Below are 23,721 nucleotides of genomic sequence, written 5' to 3'. Positions count from 1 at the left end.
CACTTAGGAAGGCCCAGAGAAGACATGCCAGTTGGCGGCGTCCTCACCACCCTGGGGAGTCCTGGAGCGGGGCCATGTGCGTCGGAAGCGGCTAGCCACAGCCGCGAGTCCACCAAGGGAGAGAGGGCAGCAGCACACAAAGTGAGTAATAGCGGTCGCAGCCGTCTGCGACCGACAGTCATAACAGCATGTACTTTTAGCCATATTGAGGGAGGGAAATTTTCAGACAGGCAGTTTACTTGCATAAATCACTATTTAACCACTTAAATGGTATTGAAAATTGGCCTTCATATGTATTTAGGTGAATGGATCTTTGTAGATACATCCTTGGGTACAGTGGAAGGTTTCAATGGAGCATGTATGATGGTTTCTCCTTCTGTGTGCTCAAAATTTTATTTGTTTTTTTTTTTAGGGCTTAACAAATAGCTTTTTCTTGTTTTCTTTCTTGTTGAATATCTTCCAGTTATTAGCTTTTATGAAAGTCCCTATTCAGGTTATTTCCACTACTGTAGATGCCACATACTCAATACAAAGCACTTCATACTGGGTTGCAATAAGCCACCTAGTTTTCTATTCTGCCATACTTTAGGTACTGTATTATATAAAATACTGTTTTTCATTAGTAGTAAAAATTAATCAGTGGCTAGATCATCAATGGCATCATTTTAGTATAAGTCCACGTGCAGTTTGTAAAAATGCACAATAAATAAATTAGTAAAATACTTTTATTTCAGTGGGTTTACTCTTAAACAAGCCATAAAATTGGTCATCAATCACTGTTAAGCAAAATGGCACTTGATATTAATTAATTTCTATATTCAATTGGTTAAAAGATGTCTTGAAAAGAGAAATCATTTAACTTTGATTGCAATAGATTATGTTGCTGATGCTTTCTATTATACACAAGTACAACTGGGAGTAAGCAAAAATTCTATTTCAAATATTCTGCATGGTTTTTGGTATCTCAGAAATAAGCTGTGATAAAGTGATCAAAATTAATTTAGTGTTCCCTAAAATTTTAGGTGGGGGTGCAGGAAGACAGGAAACACTTGCATATTTATGGTTTCTCACAGGACAAGCAGGATGGTAGTCCTCACATATGGGTGACATCATCAGGATAGAGCCCAATCACGGAAAACTTCTGTCAAAGTTTCCAGAACTTTGACGGGCCCCTACTGGGCATGCCCAGCATGGCACTAACCCTGCAGCCAGCAGGGGTCCTCCTTCAGTCTTCTTTTTTCCGCGCAGCAGTAGCCTCGCTGTTTAGGAGCTCTGAAGAGATTCCTGACAGGAATTTTCCTCACGGAGTTAATTAAACTTAAATTGCCCCACAGGGGTCCCTCCTCAACCTTTTCTCAGGCCGCGGTACTCCGGTAAGTTTTTTGTCGATTACCGTCTAGTTTGGCCCTCGGGGCCTACTGGCCGTCAACCGTACCGCGGCTCGATTTTTTTCGATGACCATGGAGTCGGGGTTTCGTCGGTGTCCAGACTGTACTCGTACCATGTCTATCACAGACCCTCATGGGGTCTGTGTAATGTGTTTAGGCCGTGAGCATGATGTCCTGACTTGCACCAAATGTGCCCTCATGACACCAAAAGGTCGCAAAGCCAGAATGGAGAAGATGGGACTCCTCTTCCTTACTCACACCCCGACGCCGTCCATCGCATCGACGTCATCGGAACTGGTACCGTCGAAGTCGCACCAGCATCGACCACCGTCCGGTGACCATCCACCATCGACGTCTTCACGGCCATCGACTCCCATTTCTCCCCCTTAAGATCGAGGGGATTGTAGGGAGAAACATCGCCATCGTAAGTCTCGGACCGTCGAGGGAACGAAATCATCAACCTCGCCACCGTCCGAGCCCCCATTGAAGAAGCTCCATCCAGGAATGGCACCGACCATTCCTGCAACCGGGACATCGAGGCCACCCTCACCCGATCGGGGTTTAGGAGTCGCGATTCCGCTGTAAAGGTGGTCCCTCCAACTGTGCCTCCGCCTCCCTCTTCCGTCATGGAGCCGTGGCTGCTTGCTCCAGGTCTCCGGGAAGAACTGGACCGGTTGGTCCAGGAGGCCATCGACAAGACGATGCAATGGCTCCAGGTTCCCCCAACACCGGCACCGAGAGTGGAACCGGTCACCAACCCGATGACAGCAGCTCTGGCACCGCTGCTAATCCCGGATGGAGGTGCTCATGACCGCCCTTCCACTGGTGATTCCCGGGTCTCCAATGGCTCCGGTGCGCTCCCCGTTGACAGCTTCATCGGTAGGAGAAACACCATTCCGCATTCCTCTTTCGGGAGTACTGCATCAGCCATCGATGCCAATTCGTCCCTCGCCACCGATTCATTCATCGGGGGGCGATACGCACATCGGCGCCATCGATGCCTTCAATACCGGCACTGATGCCTTCCAGGCCGTCCACGGTGCCCCCAGCGATTCCTTCAATTTTCTCGGAGCCTCAGCCGGGGCCTTCGGGTATCCAATCCCCTTCTCGTCCTACAGGTCAGTCTGCTGATCCTTATATCACCTGGGGTGATGATACTTCCACAGACACCGATGACTTACGTTCACCTCCCTCTCCTACTGAAAGTAGCAAGCGTTCTCCTCCAGAGGACTTTCTTTCATTAATTTTGTGAAGGAAATGTCAGAGTTGGACCCTTTTCAGCTTCAGACGGAGCATGATGATAGGCACCAGATGATGGAGCTCCTCCAGTTCCTGGATGCCCCTAAAGTGATCACTTCTATTCCCATTCATCAAGTTCTTCTTGTCCTCCTCAAAAAGAACTGGGAAAACCCTGGATCCGTTGCCCCAATCCATAGAAAAGCTGACACTACCTATTTAGTACAATCAGCCCTCGGCTTTCAAAAATCTCAGCTCGACCACCACTCAGTGGTGGTGGAATTGGCTCAAAAGAAAGCAAAAAGGACGAAGCCTCACTCTTCTACCCCCCCTGTTAAGGAACACAAGTTACTAGACAATATTGGTCGACGAGTGTTCCAAGGGGCTATGCTCATCTCCAGAATTGCTGCTTACCAGCTGTATATGACCCAATATAATAGGGTCATTTTCAAGCAGATACAGGACTTCTCTGAAACCCTGCCTGACCAATTCCAACAACAACTTCAAATCCTTGTCAACAAGGGGTTTGAGGCAGGAAAGCATGAGATAAGAACAGCTTATGATATCTTCGACACCTCTACTAGAGTGTCTGCAGCTGCCATTTCAGCAAGACGATGGGCCTGGCTCAAATCTTCTGACTTTCGCCCAGAAGTACAAGACAGGCTGTCTGTCCTGCCATGTGTAAGAGACAATCTGTTCGGTGAACAGATCCAGCAAATAGTGGCTGAATTAAAGGACCATCATGACACCCTTAAACAGCGATACCTTCCGACTTCCCCTCGAGACAGACCTTTAGGAAGGACTCTAAGAAGTCATTCCTCCGTCCAAGGAAGTACTATTCTCCACCAGCAAGGTCCCGAACTACGAGGCCTTCTCAAAAACCTCAGCCTTGCCAGGCCTGAAAGCAAAAGCCGCAAGCAGCTCCCCAGCCGGGGCCTGCTTCAGGTTTTTGATTTTCAATTGGAGAGCAGCAGCCCGATTCCTCTGCCAAGCATACCAGTGGGAGGTCGATTGTGCCACTTTCACGGCATGTGGCAATCAATCACAACCGACCAATGGGTGCTAGCAATCATTGCTTAGGGTTACCACCTAAACTTTCTTGCTCTTCCACCGGACTCACCACCTCTGCAAGCATGGAGATTATCCGACCATTCTGTCCTTCTGGAGCAGGAGGTTTCCCTTCTTCACCAGTTAAGAGCAATAGAACCCGTCCCTCTCTCGCAGCAAGGCCTAGGGTTCTATTCCCGATACTTTTTGATCCCTAAAAAATCCGGGGGAGTTTATCCAATTCTGGACCTACGTGCTCTCAACAAGTACCTACAGCGAGAAAAGTTCAAGATGGTAACCTTGGGCTCACTTCTACATCTTCTGCAAAGAGGAGACTGGCTCTGCTCTCTGGACCTTCCGGACGCATACACACACATTGCGATAACTGCAGCTCATCGCAAGTACCACAGGTTTATAGTAGGCCCAAAGCACTATCAATACTGCGTGCTTCCGTTTGGCCTAGCATCGGCACCACGAGTCTTTACCAAATGTCTCATGGTTGTCGCAGCTTTTCTCAGGAAAGAAGATGTTCAAGTCTACCCCTATCTCGACGACTAGTTAATCAGGGCTCCAACCCAGCAAGCCGCTCGGTCGTCCCTCAATTTGACCCTACACACTCTAATTTCTCTAGGATTTCTTGTCAATTACGAAAAATCCTATTTAGTCCCATCTCAAACCTTGTCGTTCATTGGGGTAGACTTGGACACCTTGCAGGCAAAAGCCTTTCTACCTCAACAACGAGCACTAACTCTCATGTCTCTTGCTCACTAGTTGCAGACTCAGCGTACAGCAACAGCTCGCCAATTCCTCGTCTTTTTAGGACACATGGCATCCTCAGTCCATGTCACACCAATGGCCCGCCTGGCCATGAGGCTCATGCATTGGACTCTGAGGTCACAATGGATTCAAGCTGTTCAGCCTCTGTTGACCATTGTCCACATCACCGACTCACTCCGTCTGTCTCTTGCCTGGTGGAAAAATCACAACAATCTCCTCCAGGGACTGCCATTTCAAGTGCCAGATCCTCAACTCATCCTCACCACCGATGCTTCCAACCTCAGGTGGGGAGCCCACGTGGACAATCTACAGACACAAGGGTCTTGGTCTCCAGGGGAAGCCAAACATCAAATAACCTTCCTAGAAATTCGAGCAATGCGATATGCTCTCAGGGCTTTTCAGGAATGCCTGTCAAATCACGTCATCCTGATTCAGACGGACAACCAGGTGGCCATGTGGTGCATCAACAAGCAGGGAGGCACAGGCTCCTTCCTTCTGTGTCAGGAAGCTGCACATTTTGGGTGGAAGCGCTCTCCCACTCGATGTACCTCAGGGCTACCTACTTACCGGGAGTGGACAATGTCTCAGCAGACAAACTGAGTTGTGTCTTCCAACCGCACGAGTGGTCTTTCAGCCCCTCGGTATCGGACTTCATTTTCCAATAATGGGGTTATCCCCAGATAGACCTCTTTGTGTCCCCTCAGAACCACAAAGTCGACAATTTCTGCTCCCTGATTCGGAGCGAGCACTCTCAGCCCAGAGATGCATTCTCCCTCTCGTGGGCAACTGGTCTGCTCTATGCATTCCCTCCACTTCCTCTTCTTTCGAAGACTCTTCTGAAGTTACATCAGGACAAGGGAACCATGATCCTGATAGCACCTCACTGGCCACGCCAAGTGTGGTTTCCAATACTTCAGGATCTCTCCATCCACAGGCACATTCCCTTGGGAACGGACCTGCATCTGATCACTCAAAACAACGGATGCCTACGCCATCCCAATCTTCAGGCCTTGTCTCTGACGGCATGGATGTTGAAAGGTTAATCCTTCAACCACTTAACCTTTCAGATTTGGTTTCTCGTGTCCTGATTGCTTCACGGAAGCCTTCCACAAGAAAATCTTATTCCTATAAATGGAAAAGGTACACATCATGGTGCACCTCACAGTCCCTTGATCCCTTTTCCTGTCCAATCCCAAGATTTTTGGACTATCTCTGGCATTTGTCGGAGTCAGGTTTAAAGACCTCTTCAATCAGAATGCATGTCAGTGCGATAGCCGCCTTCCATAAAGGTGTCGGGGATGTTCCTATATCAGTACAACCCCTCGTAACACGCTTTTTAAAGGGCTTGCTCCATATCAAGCCACCTTTACGTCCTCCGGCCCCTTCTTGGGACCTTAATCTGGTTCTTGGTCGGCTCATGAAACCACCATTCGCGCCTCTTCACTCCTTTAACCTAAAATATCTCACATGGAAAGTGATTTTCCTTTTAGCTATCACTTCAGCTCGCAGAGTTACTGAGTTACAGGCCCTAGTTACCTATCCGCCTTACACTAAACTCCTGCAGGACCGGGCAGTACTCCGCACTTACCCTAAATTTTTACCCAAGGTAGTGTCGGAGTTTCACATTAATCAATCCATCATACTACCTACCTTCTTTCCCAGGCCCCATTCCAATCCAGGGGAACAGGCTCTCCATACCCTTGACTGTAAACGGGCTCTAGCGTTCTACTTAGACCATACAGTTGCCCACAGGAAGAGCACTCAGTTATTCGTCTCTTTCCATCCCAACAAATTAGGGCAACCTGTGGCTAAGCAGACTCTCTCCTCCTGGTTGGCGGACTGCATATCTTTTTGCTACCAGCAAGCAGGCATTCCTTTTCAAGACCATGTTAAAGCACACTCTGTGAGGGCCATGGCGACTTCAGTAGCACACCTATGATCGGTGCTGCTTCCTGACATTTGCAGAGCTGCCACCTGGAGTTCTCTCCACACTTTCGCAGCCCACTATTGCTTGGACAAAGCCGGAAGACAAGATTCCATCTTCGGCCAGTCTGTCCTGCATAACTTATTTCCAACGTGATGTACCTACACCCTTCCGCCTGCCCGGTGGGGTTCAGGATGCCCTCTACAAAATTCTACCCCAGTTGTTGTGCCTGTTGCATGCCGTTGGGTACTTTTGGTGCATGTTCGGACATCCTCAGCTCGGTACTCACCCATATGTGAGGACTACCATCCTGCTTGTCCTGTGAGAAAGCAAATGTTGCTTACCTGTAACAGGTGTTCTCACAGGACAGCAGGATGTTAGTCCTCACGAAACCCGCCTGCCGCCCCGCGGTGTTGGGTTCATAACGTTTTGTTATTTTATTTTCAGCACTGCCTGTAGCTTTCAAATAAGACTGAAGGGGGACCCCTGCTGGCTACAGGGTTAGTGCCATGCTGGGCATGCCCAGTAGGGGCCAATCAAAGTTCTGGAAACTTTGACAGAAGTTTTCCGTGGTTGGGCTCCATCCTGATGATGTCACCCATATGTGAGGACTAATATCCTGCTGTCCTGTGAGAACACCTGTTACAGGTAAGCAACATTTGCTATTTCACCACTGTGGGACTTGTCTTCCTTAAAGAGTTAATCCTATTTTGTTCTTCTTACAAAATGTTTTTGAAAATATGTCTCTTTTTCTTGAGCTGCTTGATACAGAAAATATTTTCTAAGAGCTATTGGTTAAACTGATTTAGCTATAATATAATACAGAATGCTGTGAAAATTAACTGTGCATGCATAATGAATTACCAACTTTGCTATGCATTGTAGACTGTATTTCATTGTCAATTTGATGGACCTTTATTTTAACTTATTTTTGCTACATTTTAAATTTTATTTTTAGTCTGTGTTCCAATCATTTGCCTCAGAACAATAAGTCTGAACAAATAGCTATTTCCACTGTGTGTCTAATGCCTTTATCTAAGCTTGTTTATATAGAGAATTACAGTTCTAGGTCATAGATTTCTGCATCAAAGGTGTTTGTGTCGCATTCCTCTACATGGGATATCACTGCTTCAAATATCACCATCATTAGTTCACAGATTAAAAATTTTTTTTTTCATTCTTAAATAATGTTTTTACAGGCTTTTGGAAGAGCACCAGCTTGTTCCAGTTCTCTTTCAAGTGGTTGTGGTAAGAATACATTTTGACTTTTCTGAAATTAAAACAGTATCTAATTTCCTTTCATATGCTACAGCAGCATTTAGGGAGCTTCATGGCTTTGCTTAGGGAAGAGGTGTCACATTTCCCAGCTTACATTTAGGAGATTTCCTTTGGCAGCAGTTACTTGCAGTTCTCATGGGATTTAGAGAGTTCATGCCCTCCTTGCTTTAGGGCAAAGAGGAGCAATCCTGCTGGGGTCTTCTCTCCTTGCAGATTTGTCATGCATTGTTTGAACTGAATATGCAAGCATATCGTCACATTTCTAAGTTATAAAATATTAATTTCTACTTAACAATGAAACTCCCATAAACTGAGGATAATTTCCAAACAACTATGCACAGTGGCATATATGTTATATATGGGCACGAGTAGATCTAAGATACTAATTTATAACCCATGCCTGTCAAATATGCGCTTATGATAAAATATGCGTATTTTTACCCCTAATATATGAGTGTATGTATGCTTTCATACGAATACTTATAATCTAGGGAAAGCATGTACTTCCTACTTATTTTACCTATTCCTTTTGAAACCCTTGTTACCCTCCTTAACCTTATAACCTTTGTATTTTTTATAAATTGTTATGATGGTGAAACCGAATGACGGTATATAAAACTCGATAAATAAAATAAATAAATATTTTCAAAAGATGTGTGCATATTTTACACTCGAAAATAAAGTAGAACTTGTGTAAAATCTGATTTACATAAGCAAGTCGGTATATTTAAAACATGTACATAACTAAAATTAATCAGTTTACCAATTACTCCACCAGTTTGCCTAGTCCTTCTCCAGATCGAGACCCTCCTGGTTCTTCAGCCTGAACTCTCCCCACTTCATTCAGACCACTCACCCAGCCAATACTGCACATTAAACAAGCCTGATATCAATTACACAAGATAATTAGCAGGTGTAAAATTACACAAGTTGTCAAATGTGCACACGTGTCTTTTAAAATAGAAACGTACGTGTGTAACTGTTGACCCTGCCCCAAATGTTCCTAGAATGTCCCTTACACATATATGTGTGCACGAAATGTAAAGTATGCACATACTTTCGACTTTTACAAAATAGTGATTACACAAGTACAGGCTACTTACACATATGCTAATTTTTATACACAACTCTTTGAAAATTACCTCCATTTTATTTTTATTTGTGTAGGCTAAATATATATAAAAAATATTACAATATTTCATTATTAAAGGGAATATGATCATTGATCCAGATTATATAGTGCGAAAATAACAATATTCATATTAAATATATTACAAGTAAAAACTGCTAATAGGGTTCATAATATAAGAACATAAAAGCATGCCATACTGGGTCAGACCAAGGGTCCATCAAGCCCAGCATCCTGTTTCCAACAGTGGCCAATCCAGGCCATAAGAACCTGGCAAGTACCCAAAAACTCTGAATGAAGGAATAGTTAAGAACATAAGAAATTGCTATGCTGGGTCAGACCAAGGGTCCATCAAGCCCAGTATCCTGTGTCCAACAGAGGCCAAACCAGGCCACAAGAACATGGCAAGTACCCAAACACCAAGAAGATCCCATGCTACTGATGCCAATAATAGTAGAGGTCATTCCCTAAGTCAACTTGATTAATAGCAGTTAATGGACTTCTCCTCCAAGAACTTATCTAAACCTTTTTTAAATTCAGCTGTTATGGGGAGCACTGGGAGAGCGGTCCCCATTAGAGGGAGTGTGCCCTTAGGCCCCTGGCACAATCCCAGGTGGATCAATACCGTGCCAAGTGTAGGTGTAGCGTGTGACAGCGTGGGGTGGCGAGAGACGGCCCGAACCCCAGCCGGACCTGCATGCCTCTGGAACCAACTATGGAATGTTGGTAATGAACAGTCCTCTGACCATTCCCGGCCCTTTCAGACCTGCCGCTGGGATGGCAAAAGGCAGCAGGACGGACTCAGGGCGTGGCCAGACAGAGGTTCAGGCACAGAAGACAAAGACTCGGGAAGTGTAGATTGTAAACATAGACTTAGGAACTTGGAAGGTTCAGACGTTGGCATGGTCCCTCAGGGCGCCCTACACAGCCAGTACCACTGGTCTGGTCACGGACCACCCTGTCCTACATCCGCAGGAGCGGGACCAGCGCAGGAAGGGAACGAGGTACTAAAGACAAGGAATCAGGAACAAAATGCTGCACACCGGCAGTCATGAGAAAGGTACTGCACACCGGCAGTCAGGAGCGAGGACTGGGACAGGAACAACAGGAACCAACATCAAGGAAACATCAGGAATGAGCAAGACATCGGACACCAGTTGGAACAAAGAACAAAGGCCTGATAGAGCGCTGGAAGAGGAGACCTTCAGAGATGAGTAACTCCAATGCAAACCAATGCATGAGTGCTGGAGAAGAGCTTTTATACCCCAGGGCAGGCAACTGCCTGGGAGGAGTCCAGATGGTCCAGACCTCTCTGGCCCTACAAGAGTGTAGAGGAGCCGTGGGCCCACCCCACACCAGAGCATCCAGGCTGCAGTGGAGAAAGCCTCGGGTAGGCCCTGCTGACACCGAAGGCCTCCCAGGCTGTGGAGCAAGATCCGGACGATTACTCAGGTGAGGCCCCGGCTTCGGAGCGGCCTCCAGAGAAAGTGAGAGGCCTCCCGTGGCACAGCTACGGGAGGAATCGTAACTCCAGCTACTTGCCTAGTCCTTCTATTATCCAAAAGCATAAATAACTGAGTCACATCTACTCGTTCAAGACCTCTCATGATTTTAAAGACCTCTATCATATCACCCCTCAGCCATCTCTTCTCCAAGCTGAACAGCCTTATCCTCTTCAGCCTTTCCTCATAGAGGAGCTGTTCCATCCCCTTTATCATTTTGATTACCCTTCTCTGTACCCTCTCCATTGCAACTATATCTTTTTTGAGATGTGGCGACGAGAATTGCACACAGTATTCAAGGTGTGGTCTCACCATGGAGTGATACAGAGGCATTGTGACATTTTCCATTTTATTAACCATTCCCTTCCTAATAATTCCTAATATTCTGTTTGATTTTTGGCTGCTGCAGCACACTGGGCCAACGATTTCAAAGTATCATCCACTATGATGCCTAGATCTTTTTCCTGGTTGGTAGCTCCTAATATGGAATCTAACATTGTGTAACTACGGCAAGGATTATTTTTCCCTATATGCAACACGTTGCACTTGTCCACATTAAATTTCATCTGCCATTTGGATGCCCAATCTTCCATTCTTGCAAGGTCCTCCTGTAATGTATCATAATCTGCTAGTGATTCAACTACTCTAAATAATTTTGTATCATCCGCAAATTTGATAACCTCACTCATCATATTCCTTTCCATTTCAATTTCCATTTCCATTTATAAATATATTGAAAAGCACCGGTCCAAGTACAGATCATAAGAACATAAATTGCCATGCTGGGTCAGACCAAGGGTCCATCAAGCCCAGCATCCTGTTTCCAACAGAGGCCAAACCAGGCCACAAGAACCTGGCAATTACCCAAACACTAAGAAGATCCCATGCCACTGATGCAATTAATGGCAGTGGCTATTCCCTAAGTAAATTTGATTAATAGCCATTAATGGACTTCTCCTCCAAGAACTTATCCAAACCTTTTTTGAACCCAGCTACACTAACTGCACTAGCCATACCCTCTGGCAACAAATTCCAGAGCTTTATTTTGCATTGAGTGAAAAATAATTTTCTCCAATCTGAGGCATGCCACTGTTTACCCTTTTCCACTGAGAAAATTGATCATTTAATCCTACTCTGTTTCCTGTTTTTTAACCAGTTTGTAATCCATGAATGGACATCGCATCCTATACCATGACTTTTTAATTTTCTTAGAAGCCTCTTATGATGGAATTTGTCAAACGCCTTCTGAAAATCCAAATACACTACATCTACTGGTTCACCTGTTTATTAACCCCTTCAAAAAATGAAGCAGATTTGTTTGGCAAGATTTCCCCGTGGGTAAATCCATGTTGACTGTGATCCATTAAACCATGTCGTTCTATATGCGCTACGATTTTGATCTTTAGAATAGTTTCCACTATTTTTCCCGGCACTGATGTCAGGCTCACTGGGCTATAGTTTCCAGGATCGCCCCTGGAGCCCTTTTTAAATATTGGGGTTACATTGGCCACCCTCTAGTCTTCAGGTTCAATGGATGATTTTAATAATAGGTTACAAATTTTAACTAATAGATCAGAAATTTTATTTTTGAGTTCCTTTAGTACCCTAGGGTGCATACTATCCGGTCCAGGTGATTTGCTACTCTTTAGTTTGTCAATCTGGCCTACTACATCTTCCTGGTTCACATTGATTTGGTTCATTTTGTCTGACTTATCACCTTTGAATACCATCCCCGGAACTGGTATCTCCCCAATATCCTCATCGTAAACATGGAAGCAAAGAATTCATTTAGTCTTTCTGCAGTGGCCTTAACTTCCCTAAGAGTCCCTTTAACCTCTCGGTCATCTAATGGTCTAACCGACTCCCTTACAGGTTTCTTGCTTCGGATATATTTTAAAAAGATTTTATTATGAGTTTTTGCCTCCCCGGCCAACTTCATTTCAAATTCAATAGGCTCTGCAGGCACATGCCATAACTTCAGCAAAAGAGACCAGTAGTTTTTCACTTTCCCAGTAAAATAGGCCTATGGTATCTTAGAGAGCCCATTAAAATCATGGCAATAGACTCATTGGCATATTTGGCACATAAGGGTGCATTCTAGCTGGATCTCACCAAGTTCACCCAGCATTTCCTATCCTGTCCACCAAACCAACATGCCTAATAAATTGGCATTCTCAATAGCATGGGACATTGAGAGTCCACACTGTTCATGGATGGCACCAAAATTGGTGGAAAATTTGGGCTAAGATCAATCACCCTCTGCTAAGTCCAGAAGGACTGAATACAGAGCTACATTGAATTAAATCACACACTTTTTTAGCTTCAGCACCTGATTTGTTTTTTCCAGTTGCCACTCTTGATGCCATTGCCTTTTCTGTTCCTCCTGCCTTGCTTCTCTTCTGTTTCTGTGCCCTACTGTGGTATTGCCACTCATACTGCTGCTGCTGTCCAGCATGCTTCTGCTATCCCTTCCACTTTCTTGGATCCACTTGGATGTTTTGATCTAAAAAACAAACAAAAAGAACAGGAAATGTTAAAAAGAAAAATCTCTCTCCTCCCCTCTTCCTCTCTGGATTCCTCAGGAATTTGTCACCAGTCTTGCTGTTCCTGCTTGGCCTGCTTCACTGCCTTACCACCCTCTTTTTTCACCTGCTGTTTTCTTGCCACATGTGTGCCTGGGAATAGCAGGGGAGCACTGGCATGGCATGATCCTGAACTGTGGTCAGCAGCGGCAGTTATCTGGCAGCATTCCACGGCATGGAGGGAGTCCGGCGGCCTCCAGGCTGCATCAAAAAGTCATGTGTCTGGAGGGTGAGCTGCGCTGGTCTCAGATGGTTCCTGCTATGAGTAGTTGTAACAAAAGTTTTCAATGCACACCCCTACTACCATTTGTTTGCGACCGGATATACTTTCACAGTATATAAGTATAAAGTTCCTTCAAATCCAAAGAACATAATTAGTTTTCATTGATTAGAACGTATCATCAAGGGGCATGCCAATTCACTTCAGTAAGATGCATGACCAAAACACATAGCCAGTTGTCACGATTCCGCTGGTCCTTGCACTTCCATTTCCGTTGTTTCCAGGGTCCAGTCCCTGAAAGAGCCTTCCTGGCCACTTGCAAACTCAATTAGAAGTTCTCTGTAATGCTATACAGTTCAAAAGTCTGGCCCCATGGGCCTAACTGCCACCTCCCACTGTATCCCTGGGATATTCCACTTGTCCCTTCCGATACAACCACCCGCTGGCAGTCTCTCAAAACAATATCCTTTTAAGTCTGTATGTCCAGATAGTAAAACAGTCTTTATCTACCGGCTCACCTTCCTGGAAATCACGCCAGCAGTCTGTCTTCCATCTAAGCAGGAGCACCAAAGTTCTGGTCCTTTCGAGCAGCCGGTAGTATGGTCCTTCTCCTTCAGTCCCCAGCAGGAGACTGAGACTGCTGGGTTAGGGAGTCTTTTATACTCTTTAAACTCCTCCTCCTCTGCCAGCTGATTGGCTCCAGGGGAGTCCCACCCTTAACCTCCCACACCTGTGTGTTTGTCTCTATGGTTACAGGGGAAGCCACCAGTGTGTCGCCTGGGGTTTTCCTCCCCCCTCCTTCTAGGACTTTGGTTCCAGGGAGTTTTTTTTGTTCCTGGCTTTATTCTACCTCACCGGACTGGCATAGTGACCCCTTCACACAGTCAAGAGAGACACCCAGAAACTGCATCCTCAAGGGGTTTGACAACTTTAGGAAACCAGGAAACTATAATATCTTCTCTATGATTCCTTAATGAAGCAGATGCAGAAAAGAATCAACTGCTTCCCAGGGAGACAAGTTGGCAGCATTAGAGAATGGAATTCCAGTCAACTTCAGTTTTCATGCCTGATGGTGAAACAAAATTAACCAGTATATCCATTGTTGCTGTTTCCAACTGATATTACTCATTTTTTTCCTTCACAACAGTCGATCAATAATAAGAAAATGAGAAAATGTACTTATAAAAGCACATTCTTGAAGTTTATCCTATATATATAATTATAGGGACACAGGATCATATATAATTACAGGGACACAGGATCATAGATACAAAAAATGTAGATTTACAGTTCATAATATATATCATAAAGGAACTCTTTCTTCAGAATATAGGAAGGGGTGCATGGAGGTAACCTGCACGGAATGGCAGTTACTACCCTTAACAGAAGGCATGGGATTATTATCCTTAACCAATTAGCTTTGATGCTTGTGACACAACTGCAACATCACTGTCTGCTTTACTGAGAATATCAAAGACACGCACATATATTTGCCAACTCGCGTGTTTTTACACCTGCTAATTATTTTATGTAATAGATATCAAGCTTGTTTATTGTGTAATTTTGTCTGGGTGAATTGGGGAGGGAGCGAAACTCGGCCAGAGTCGGGCTCTTTCTAATAAAGGCTGGTTTACACCGATCAATCTCTGTATCTTCGCTTATCAGCAATTTGGATCGGCTTCTGTTCTGTTTTTTGGGTTCATGAATAATCCTACATACACGCATATGTTGCAGGAAAATGAAATGCATATTTTATAATACGTGCATATCTGACACTCGCAGGTTATAGAATATGTAATATGAGGTACGGACCATTATTCAGATTAAAGGGGAGTAAGTGGAAAGAGGAAGCCATTGTAGGCAGAGCTGGGGTAGGAGCGGTGACAGCTAAAGCTCCCAGAGAGCCATGGGGCTGAGCGAAAGAGAGATGGTGGGGGGCAAGATAGCCGCTGAGTAGGATGCTATGGCAGAGTTCTCCCTGCGAGGCATTTTCTTTTTCCTGAATTTCTTAAAGATATCCGTGTCTAATACCAAAAGGAAGGGGAAATTAAGGGGAGTGAGTGTTATCTCATCTCTCCCGGATCCACTTCAACCTTGCATCGAGGGTTTCTTCGTGGGAGCCGCAACTTCCTCACCGGAGGGCTTGGTCACTGGAGGGACGACGCTGGAGTGTGTGCCGCCCCCTTGACCTTCGACACCACTCTGAGCCCGGGTGCGCCGAACAAGCCTGCTCATCTTGGACAGGCGGACGTGCTCTCCATGATACCGGCAACGGCAGAAACCTCCCTGGTTTCTATGCAGGGAGAAATAATGCCAGAGTGACGGAGTGAGACATGGGAGAGCATCAAAGGATCTCAGGGAGAGCTGCAGACAAGTTTTACTGTAGTTTCTGAAACAGGACGGGTTTCTTCGATTGAGGAACAACAAAATGCAGCACTGATTTCCTTCCAAGGTACTGGATTGAGTTGAGGCACTAAGGTGGAATCGGGAAGTGCACAGTTAGAGGCTGGGAATGCTGGGTTGAGATTACTACGGCCTGTGGAAATGTCTTTAGAGGGGATTTGGACAGTTTTAAAATCAATAGAATTCTCAATATCATCACTTTCACAAATCACAATGGAAACAAAGAATCAAACCATGGTAAATACAAATTTGATATCTACATTTAAAGAGAAAGTGGAAAATTTGGAAAATAAGGTCTCCAATTTAGATAAAATGCAACTAAAGCTCGTCCAGTCGGATTTAGTAAGTAATAGAAGATTGGAGAACATCTAGAACGCTCTTAGGTCATATAACCTTAGAGTGCTGAACTTTCCAGTTATAAATATGATCTCCCCTTTGGAAATGTTTAAGTTGTATATTCAACAAATTTTGAAAATCCCGCAATCTGCAATGCCAGTAATCACAAAAGCGTACTACCTCCAGCAGGCAGATCGGGTGGAAGGAGAAGCTATTAGACAAACATCAATGTTGGATATTTCACAGATATTAGAAATATCACAAGAAATGGAAATTTGTCAAAGAAGACCCCTTTTATTCTCATTTGTGTTCTTGTCTGACCGAAACAATGTCTTAAAATTTTTCTTCAGAAACCGTCAATTTCCTTTTTTTGGCCATCAGATTTGGATTTATCCTGACGTGATTAAGTCAACACAACTACACACAAAAAAGTTTTCTTACTATCAGGTCAATACAGTAAAGTGCGGCCGCGGTTACCCTGCTCCTAACCTGCTTTCTACCCACTTTTCGGCCGCGTTAATCCAACCCGCGATACACTATCCCCTTTAACCTACTCTTACCGCATCCTTAAATCACCGGGTAACCCCTTCTGCCCGCGGCATGTATATTACATGTAAACGATTGAATTAGCTATTCCCTCCCATACAGTAACGTGCGCCCCGACTATCGCTTTTTTACCCTGCCGTTTTGCCGCGTGTTTAACCTGCTAACTTACCGCCTACCCTTACCCCTGCGTTAGAGGCAGGGGTAAGGGTAGGCGGCAAACTTTCCCCCAGCCCCCGCTCACCTGCCATGGCCGCGTCCATGGGTGCTGGTCTCTGGGGCAGCCCCAGTCCTCTCCCCTCCTCCCGAAGCAACGAAAGCGGAAAAAATCAAAAAAGCGAAAAAGCGAAAAAAAGAAGTTGCAAGAGAGAGGGGGGAGAGAGGACTGGCAATCCTACGCTCGGGATTGCCAGTCTTCTCTCCCCTCCTCCCGAAGCAATGCGCGAAAAGCAGCCTTGCTTCGGGAGGAGGGGAGAGAGGACTGGCAGTGTAAAGCAACGAAGCGACTTACTTTTTTTGCAGCCCCCCTCCGGAGACGGACATCGGCGAAGACGACCGCGGCTCCCCTGCCTCCAGCTGCCCGCAAAGATGGACGCCTGCATGGGCGAAAGTGGCCCCTGTGCGTGCAATTGGGCCGCTCAAGACGTGACGTCACATGCCACATGCCGTGATGCCAAACGTCGTGACGTCACGCCTTGAGCGGCCCAATTGCACGCACAGGGGCCACTTTCGCCCATGTGATGCGTCCATCTTCGCGGGCAGCTGGAGGCAGGGGAGTTGCATAGATACAGAGTAGTTGCATACCTTTGCACCTTCAATTCTATAAATAAAATTTCTTTGGAAAATAACATATGTAGATTAAAAAAAAAAAAAAATCTATATATATTAATTTTTGATCCTTGTCAAAACACACTCCCGGAAGCACCTTCCCTCACTTTAGCTACAAGTATGTACCTCTGATATCCTATGCATACTTTTAATTAGGGTGCATAAAAACAATTTTCAGTATCCTCAAAAAAATATGCTGTATACCATTATAATTCCTTCAGTACTCCTCCCCTGTCCTATGACCCTCTTCTGTCAACTTCCCCTCCTCAGTGATATTAAAATTCTCCAGTGCACTCTTTCATACCTTGGTCTTTGTAGCACTATAAGCTCATGGAGCTCAATTTTTTAATACTTCACATAGGACTAAATAGGCAAGTAGAAAGTAATCACAAACTTTAGCCCAAATTTTCAAAGTGGACTTACAGGACTGTGAAAATTGAAAATTAGGACTGTGCTTGGATACTCTAGACTTACACACACACACACACACACACAAATTTACATCTCCTCCACAGCTGGTGTAAATGTGTCCACAAAAGTGTGTCCATAAATGATTTTTTCTCCCCTAACTCTGTCCCAGAATGCCTTTATCATGAGTGCATAAAAATACATGTGTAAGTGAGTTTTACACAAATATTTCAGTGCAAAATTCCCCAGGCAATCAAAAGCCCATTTAAGGGCTAATTTTAAAAGCCTTGTGTACATGAAATCTGGGAGATATATGCGTGGCTGGGCCGTGTACACACCACGCGGATCTTCGTAGGCCTGCAGCCACGAGTGTATCTCCCGTTACGTGCAGAAGTGTTGTGAGTGAAGTGTTTAGTGGACCCTTTGGCCGACCTGTGAGAGACTGGGGGGAGGTGTACTATAGTCTCTGGAGAGTGACAGGTCGGGAGGCGGATACCAGGCAGGAGAAGAAGGTGAGGTTCACCCTGGAAGCCGGTACTCCCCCGGGAGGAGCCCGTAGGAGTCCAGCCGCTAAGACTTAGGTGATTCACTCTGGAAGCCAGTACTCCCCCGGGAGGAGCCCGTAGGAGCCCGGCCGCTGGGACTTAGGCGATCACTGAAGCTGGAGCTGAAGCAGGCAGGCAGGGCTCTGGTGACAGGCAGGAACTGAAGCAGGCTAGGACTGAAGCAAGCAGGAACTGAAGCAGAACTGGCTACTGGAACCAGAACCAAGCTGGAACTGAAACAGAACAGGTTAATGCAAGCAAGCCAGGCAAAAGCAAGACTTGAACACGGAGAGAACACAAGTCTCAGGCAGGAACGGAGTCGTTAACACAATAGCGCACTCCGGGGCACGGAGCAACTGAGAACCGCAAGGAACCCCATTGCAAGGCAAAGTCCTTGGCTCCGCGGCAGACTTACATAGGCCGCGGCATCTGACGTCATCGATGGGGCGGAGCTTCCAGTGGCCTTAATAAGCGCGAACTGCGCACACGCCTAGGGAGAAGGCGTCCAGGGGGGGATGCCGCGAAACAGGCCGCAGACCCTCGGAGACGGACCGGAACCAAGGAGGTAAGGCCCAGTCGCGGCTGCCGCGACTGGGACCGCAACAAGAAGATCAGGTTTAGGAAAAAGGAGTGAGCCGGAGGCGGGGTCTGGGTGGGGCATGGGCAGGCTGAGACAGCGCCGTTAGGCACTATCCCACTGAAGCGCATGCCGGGAGCCGACCGGGCCGCATAAGTTGTTGCTGCTCCAGATGGAGATTTTTTAGGTAGGGGATATCAAGGCATCACTGCTCTGCTACTTTTTTATATTAGAAGACAGGAGGAAGGAAAGATTGGGCATAGTATGGCCCACTAATTTTTTTAAAGAGGTCTATATTCAAAAGCTTTTTGAGTGGAAAAGTTACCCAGATAACTATATGGTTAACTTTATCAGAGTATATTCAGCGGCATATTACTCAGATAAACACCATTGAATATCTGGGTTATTCAGGTTACTTTGCAGCTCTCTGAGCCTATGAATATGGACCTCTTTGAGTTTATGAAGCACTATTCATGGTGGCTTCTTTTTTAAGAGAAACTTTTGACATCAGGTCTACTTTTTATAAATACATTCTGGGAATAACATGGGTGGTATATTTAATATATAGTTTGTGGAGCTATAAATATTTTTGTAGTTTCTAATTTCCACACCAAGATAAATATAGCAGTGACCACCTTGAAAATGTTTCTTCAGTAACCCTGTAATTTTCTCCATATTAACTACTACTGTGGGTTCAAGATCCTTATGATGGACAGCTCCTAAATATTTCATAGGTACTATGCCAGTAGATGTCCACTTTTATTATTTTCTGAATACCACTATGCTTACTGGAAAAATACTGATTTGTCTGCCTGCTGACTACAAATGATATAACTGTATTTCAATTTTTGAACTGCAAGAATAAAACACTATCTCTCTGATTTATTTGCCTATTCTCCAAGCATGTAATTTTTTTCCACAAAACATGCAATTCCAGTTTCTTTGGGTTTTTCTCCTGCATTAAGGTTGATAATAACAACCCTAAGTGTTGATTTAAGAGCAGCCAACTTAATGGCAGACCATTCCTCAGATGAGTCACACTGAAAATATCTATCTATGCATTTGATCTACAAATTTCAGACCTTCTAGTAAACTTGAATTAAATCTCCATATTATACTGGGGGAACTAGCAGTTTGCCAATACAAAGTTAATGAAATTCTAGCATGGTCTAATATTAGAATATTATATACCTCAGGCATTGACACTGTAATATAAAATAAATTTGATAATGGAAGGCGAAAAATATCTAATCTTTATCCATAGGATGCAATATCCATCTATGCATCCTATGGATCAAGTATACTTCCTTTCATCATCCATGACCTAATTATCCCAAGTGGTTTAGTATATTTGCTTTTATACTGAACTTGTATATCTAACACAAAAGGGCCTATACAATAAACTTTAATGTGCATGCTAAGACACACTTGTGCATGCTAGATATACCTTCCGAAAAATAACTTCCCAGAACAAAGAGTAATCTGCATAATTCTACTAGAGTTAATCCCTGGACCCATGATTTGCATCCAGATTCTATGCATGAGGGAAATGCTATATAATCTTATTTCACATAACACTACCCACCCCTTGTGTTCCCAGAGCTCTTCATGTTACACTATATTACTCTTCTTGCCTATGTAATACCTTATATACCACAAATAGTAGCTTTTTCCTCACTTTACTATCTCCTAACTCTATAATTACACCAATTTCTCATATATATACCCTGCTCAGGTTGGGGCCTTCCACATAACCAAACTCATGTTACCACACAATTCCAGAATATGTCCCTTGCATTCTCATAGATATACATGTTTTCCAACTCCCCAGAACCCTGTCAGGAGCCTCGTGATTTGAACCAGTAAATGTTAGCATCAGAAGCAGGAGACTAAACAGTTGAACCACAAGAACACAAGGAAAGCAGAAACCCTGATGTATATATGCCCTCTCCAGGAGAGTTCTAGAACACACTCTTCCCCCCCCCCCCCCCCCCCACCTTTCAGGGATGAGTGATTAGAATGAGAGAGGGTAAACCCTAATAAAGAATATTTATTTATTTAAAATATTTATAGCCTGCACCCTCCAAAATTCAGGGTGTGGTACAAGAAAATGTGCATAAAGATATAAAATATATAAAAACAGATATAAGACAAAATGAGCATATTTCTAATGAATGCAAAAATCTGGGCCATTTGTATTACCTAAGCGATTGCAAGTGATCCAACTAGTAGAAAGACTGAAAAACAGCATCGATGCTACCATTACCATAAGCTAGAGAGGACCAATGGACTCAGTCTACCAGCTCAAAAGCCTCTCTAAATAGTAGGGATTTTAGCACTTTTTTAAAAGCATGAGTATGCAGGCAATGAATTCCACACCAGTGGGCCAGCAGTTGAGAATGCCTGCTCTTGTGTCCCAGTGAGATGTACAGAAAATAGAGAGTGCACCTCAAGAAGACCTTAGTGGGCAGATCTCAAGGTCCAAGCTAGAGTGCAAATCCAAAGAATCAATTTAATCCATGACAATGAGGTTTTACACATACATTTATGAACAATCATTGCTAATTTGTAATTAATCTGTGATTGAATGAGGAGCCAGTAGTAAATTTGTCGCAATTATGTGACAAATTTGCATAATTTGGTATTTATTTGCAATTTATTTATATATATATATATATATATTTATTTTTTTTGTACTTTATAAAAATGAAAATGGTTTCTGACAAACTGATATCCTACGGGTTGGAGATCATCCTTGGCTTGAGAAGTTTGCTACTCTTCAAATTTGTGAAACTCAAATTTGTGTCTCAACTGAGGTAAAGAGATCGGGGATAATCTTGGATTTTAGACTCATTATGAAGAACAGGTTAAAGTAGTTACAAAAAAGACTTTTATTCACTTCTAATGGGGAATAAAGTCCCAGATCCAGAGGCAGTCATTGAAGAAGCTGATTTAGATATAGTAGCTGTCATGGAGACCTGGTACATGGAAAACCATGAAATGGGATATAGTTATACCCAGCTACAATCTATTCAAGAAGCACCAGGTAGGAAGGAAAGGAGGAGGTGTGGCATTATACGTAAAGAGTATAGTATTGCTGGACTTACAAGGTAAGGAGGAGGCACTGTGGGTTAATCTGGAAAGAGGGAATGGAACATCTGTTTATATTGATATAATATATAGACCTCTATCACAGACAGGGGAGATTGATAGATATTTAATGGAGGATATTCACAGGATGGCTGTGAAAGTGGAGGTGCTGCTGCTAGATGATTTTAATCTTCCAGATGCTGATTGAAACATCCCAACTTCAGTGTCATCTAGAAACAGGGAGATCCTAGATTCTCTGGGTGGAGAACTGTTCTGTCAACTAATAATGGAGCCCACATGGGAGGGAGTGATACTGGACCAGATGCTTAACCAACAGGGATAGTATTTTTTATGTTGTTGTGGATGATTATCTTGGAACCAGTGACCATTGATGTTGTGGTTCAATATTAGGACACAAGAGATGAAAGTTCATTCTAAGGCGAGGGTCCTACACTTCAGGAAAACTAACTTTCTCCGAATGGAGGAATACCTCAAAGAGTCGTTAGCTGGATGGGAAAATCTAGGGGAAGTACAAGGGCAGTGGAAAAACTAAAAGGAGATATAAGAGCAATTAATCTTTTTGTTAGGAATGTAAATAAAGAGAAAAGGAAAAAGAGACTGTTATGGTTTTCTAAAGAAGTATCTCAAAAAGTAAGGGAGAAAAGATTAGCATTCATAAACTACAAGACATCGCAGAAAGAGGAAGACAAGTGAAAATATCTGGAAAAATTAAGAGAAGAAGTAAGGAAAAGTAATAAGGAATACAAAAATTTGAATAGAAAAAAATAACAAATACGGTAAAATAGGGGGACGACTTTTTAAAAATATGTTAGTGATAGAAGGAAGTGGAAAATTGGCATTGCTTAACAAATATTTCAGTTTGGTGTTCACTGTGGAAGGGCCTGGAGCAGGACCACATAAAACAAATACAAATAAGATTGGAATGAGGTAAACCTCAATCGCTTTTCAGAACAGTATGTTCTTTAGAAGCTAAACTTAAAGTCGATAAGGCAGTGAGGCCAGATGGTATACATCTGAGGGTATTATGGGAACTTAGAGATGTCCTGGCAGCTCCACTGGCTGACCTCTTCAATGCTTCCTTAGAGTGTGGACTAGTTCTGGAAGACTGGAAAAGGGCAGATGTGGTTCCTAATCATAAAAGTGGAAATAAGGAGGAGGCTGGGGACTACAGGCCAATTAATCTGACCTCTGTGGTGAGCAAACTAATAGAATCACTGCTAAAACAGAGGATAGTGCAATTTTTGGAATCCAATGAATTGCAAGATTCAAGGCAGCATGGTTTTACCAGAGGTATATCTTGTCAGACGAATCTGATCAATTTCAAGGATAGGATGAGCAGAGAGTTGGACCAAGGGAAAGCGCTAGATGTAGTGTACTTGGATTTCAGCAAGGCCTTTGACATGGTTCCACACAGAAGACTTATAAATAAATTGTGCACCCTTGGTATTAATCCTAGAGGGACTGGATTAGAAACTGGCTGAGTGGGAGGCAACAAAGGATAGAGGTAAATGGAGTTTTCTGTGAGAAAGGGGGTTGTTAAAAGTGTGTATCTCAGGGATCGGTCCATGGGCTGGTTCTTTAGATAAGTATGAGAAAAATAAGTGTGAAAGCTTGCTGGGCAGACTGGATGGGCCATTTGGTCTTCTTCTGCCATCATTTCTATGTTTCTAAGTTTTTATGTAACATAGGCATGTGCCTTAGGTGCCAAATTCTGAAGGTGCCCCAAAACTCAAAGTCCTCCTGCTGCTGATTTCTGGAGACAAAATCTCCCACCCTTGGTTGTTCGTCTATGGACAAGTGCAGCCCAGCTTGTAATACCCCACAGCCCTCCCCTCCCATTTCTTCTCCTCAAGCTCAAACCCTTACCCAGTTCACGCTTCCTCCCCT

General features: G+C 44.1%; 1 protein-coding gene across 1 annotated transcript in view; it reads left to right on the top strand.

Moving 5' to 3' along the window:
- ULK4 (unc-51 like kinase 4) overlaps positions 1 to 23,721 on the top strand; it is a 1,180,200-nt gene that overhangs the window by 734,725 nt on the left and 421,754 nt on the right. The window contains exon 31 of the mRNA XM_029589702.1: positions 7,572 to 7,620. Coding sequence (XP_029445562.1) covers positions 7,572 to 7,620 — 49 coding nt within the window. The remainder of the gene's footprint in view (positions 1 to 7,571; positions 7,621 to 23,721) is intronic.

Source organism: Rhinatrema bivittatum, chromosome 2 (assembly GCF_901001135.1).
Source record: "Rhinatrema bivittatum chromosome 2, aRhiBiv1.1, whole genome shotgun sequence".
NCBI lineage: Eukaryota > Metazoa > Chordata > Amphibia > Gymnophiona > Rhinatrematidae > Rhinatrema > Rhinatrema bivittatum.
Note: the sequence above shows the minus strand (reverse complement) of the source record. Positions and strands in the feature narration are given on the sequence as shown.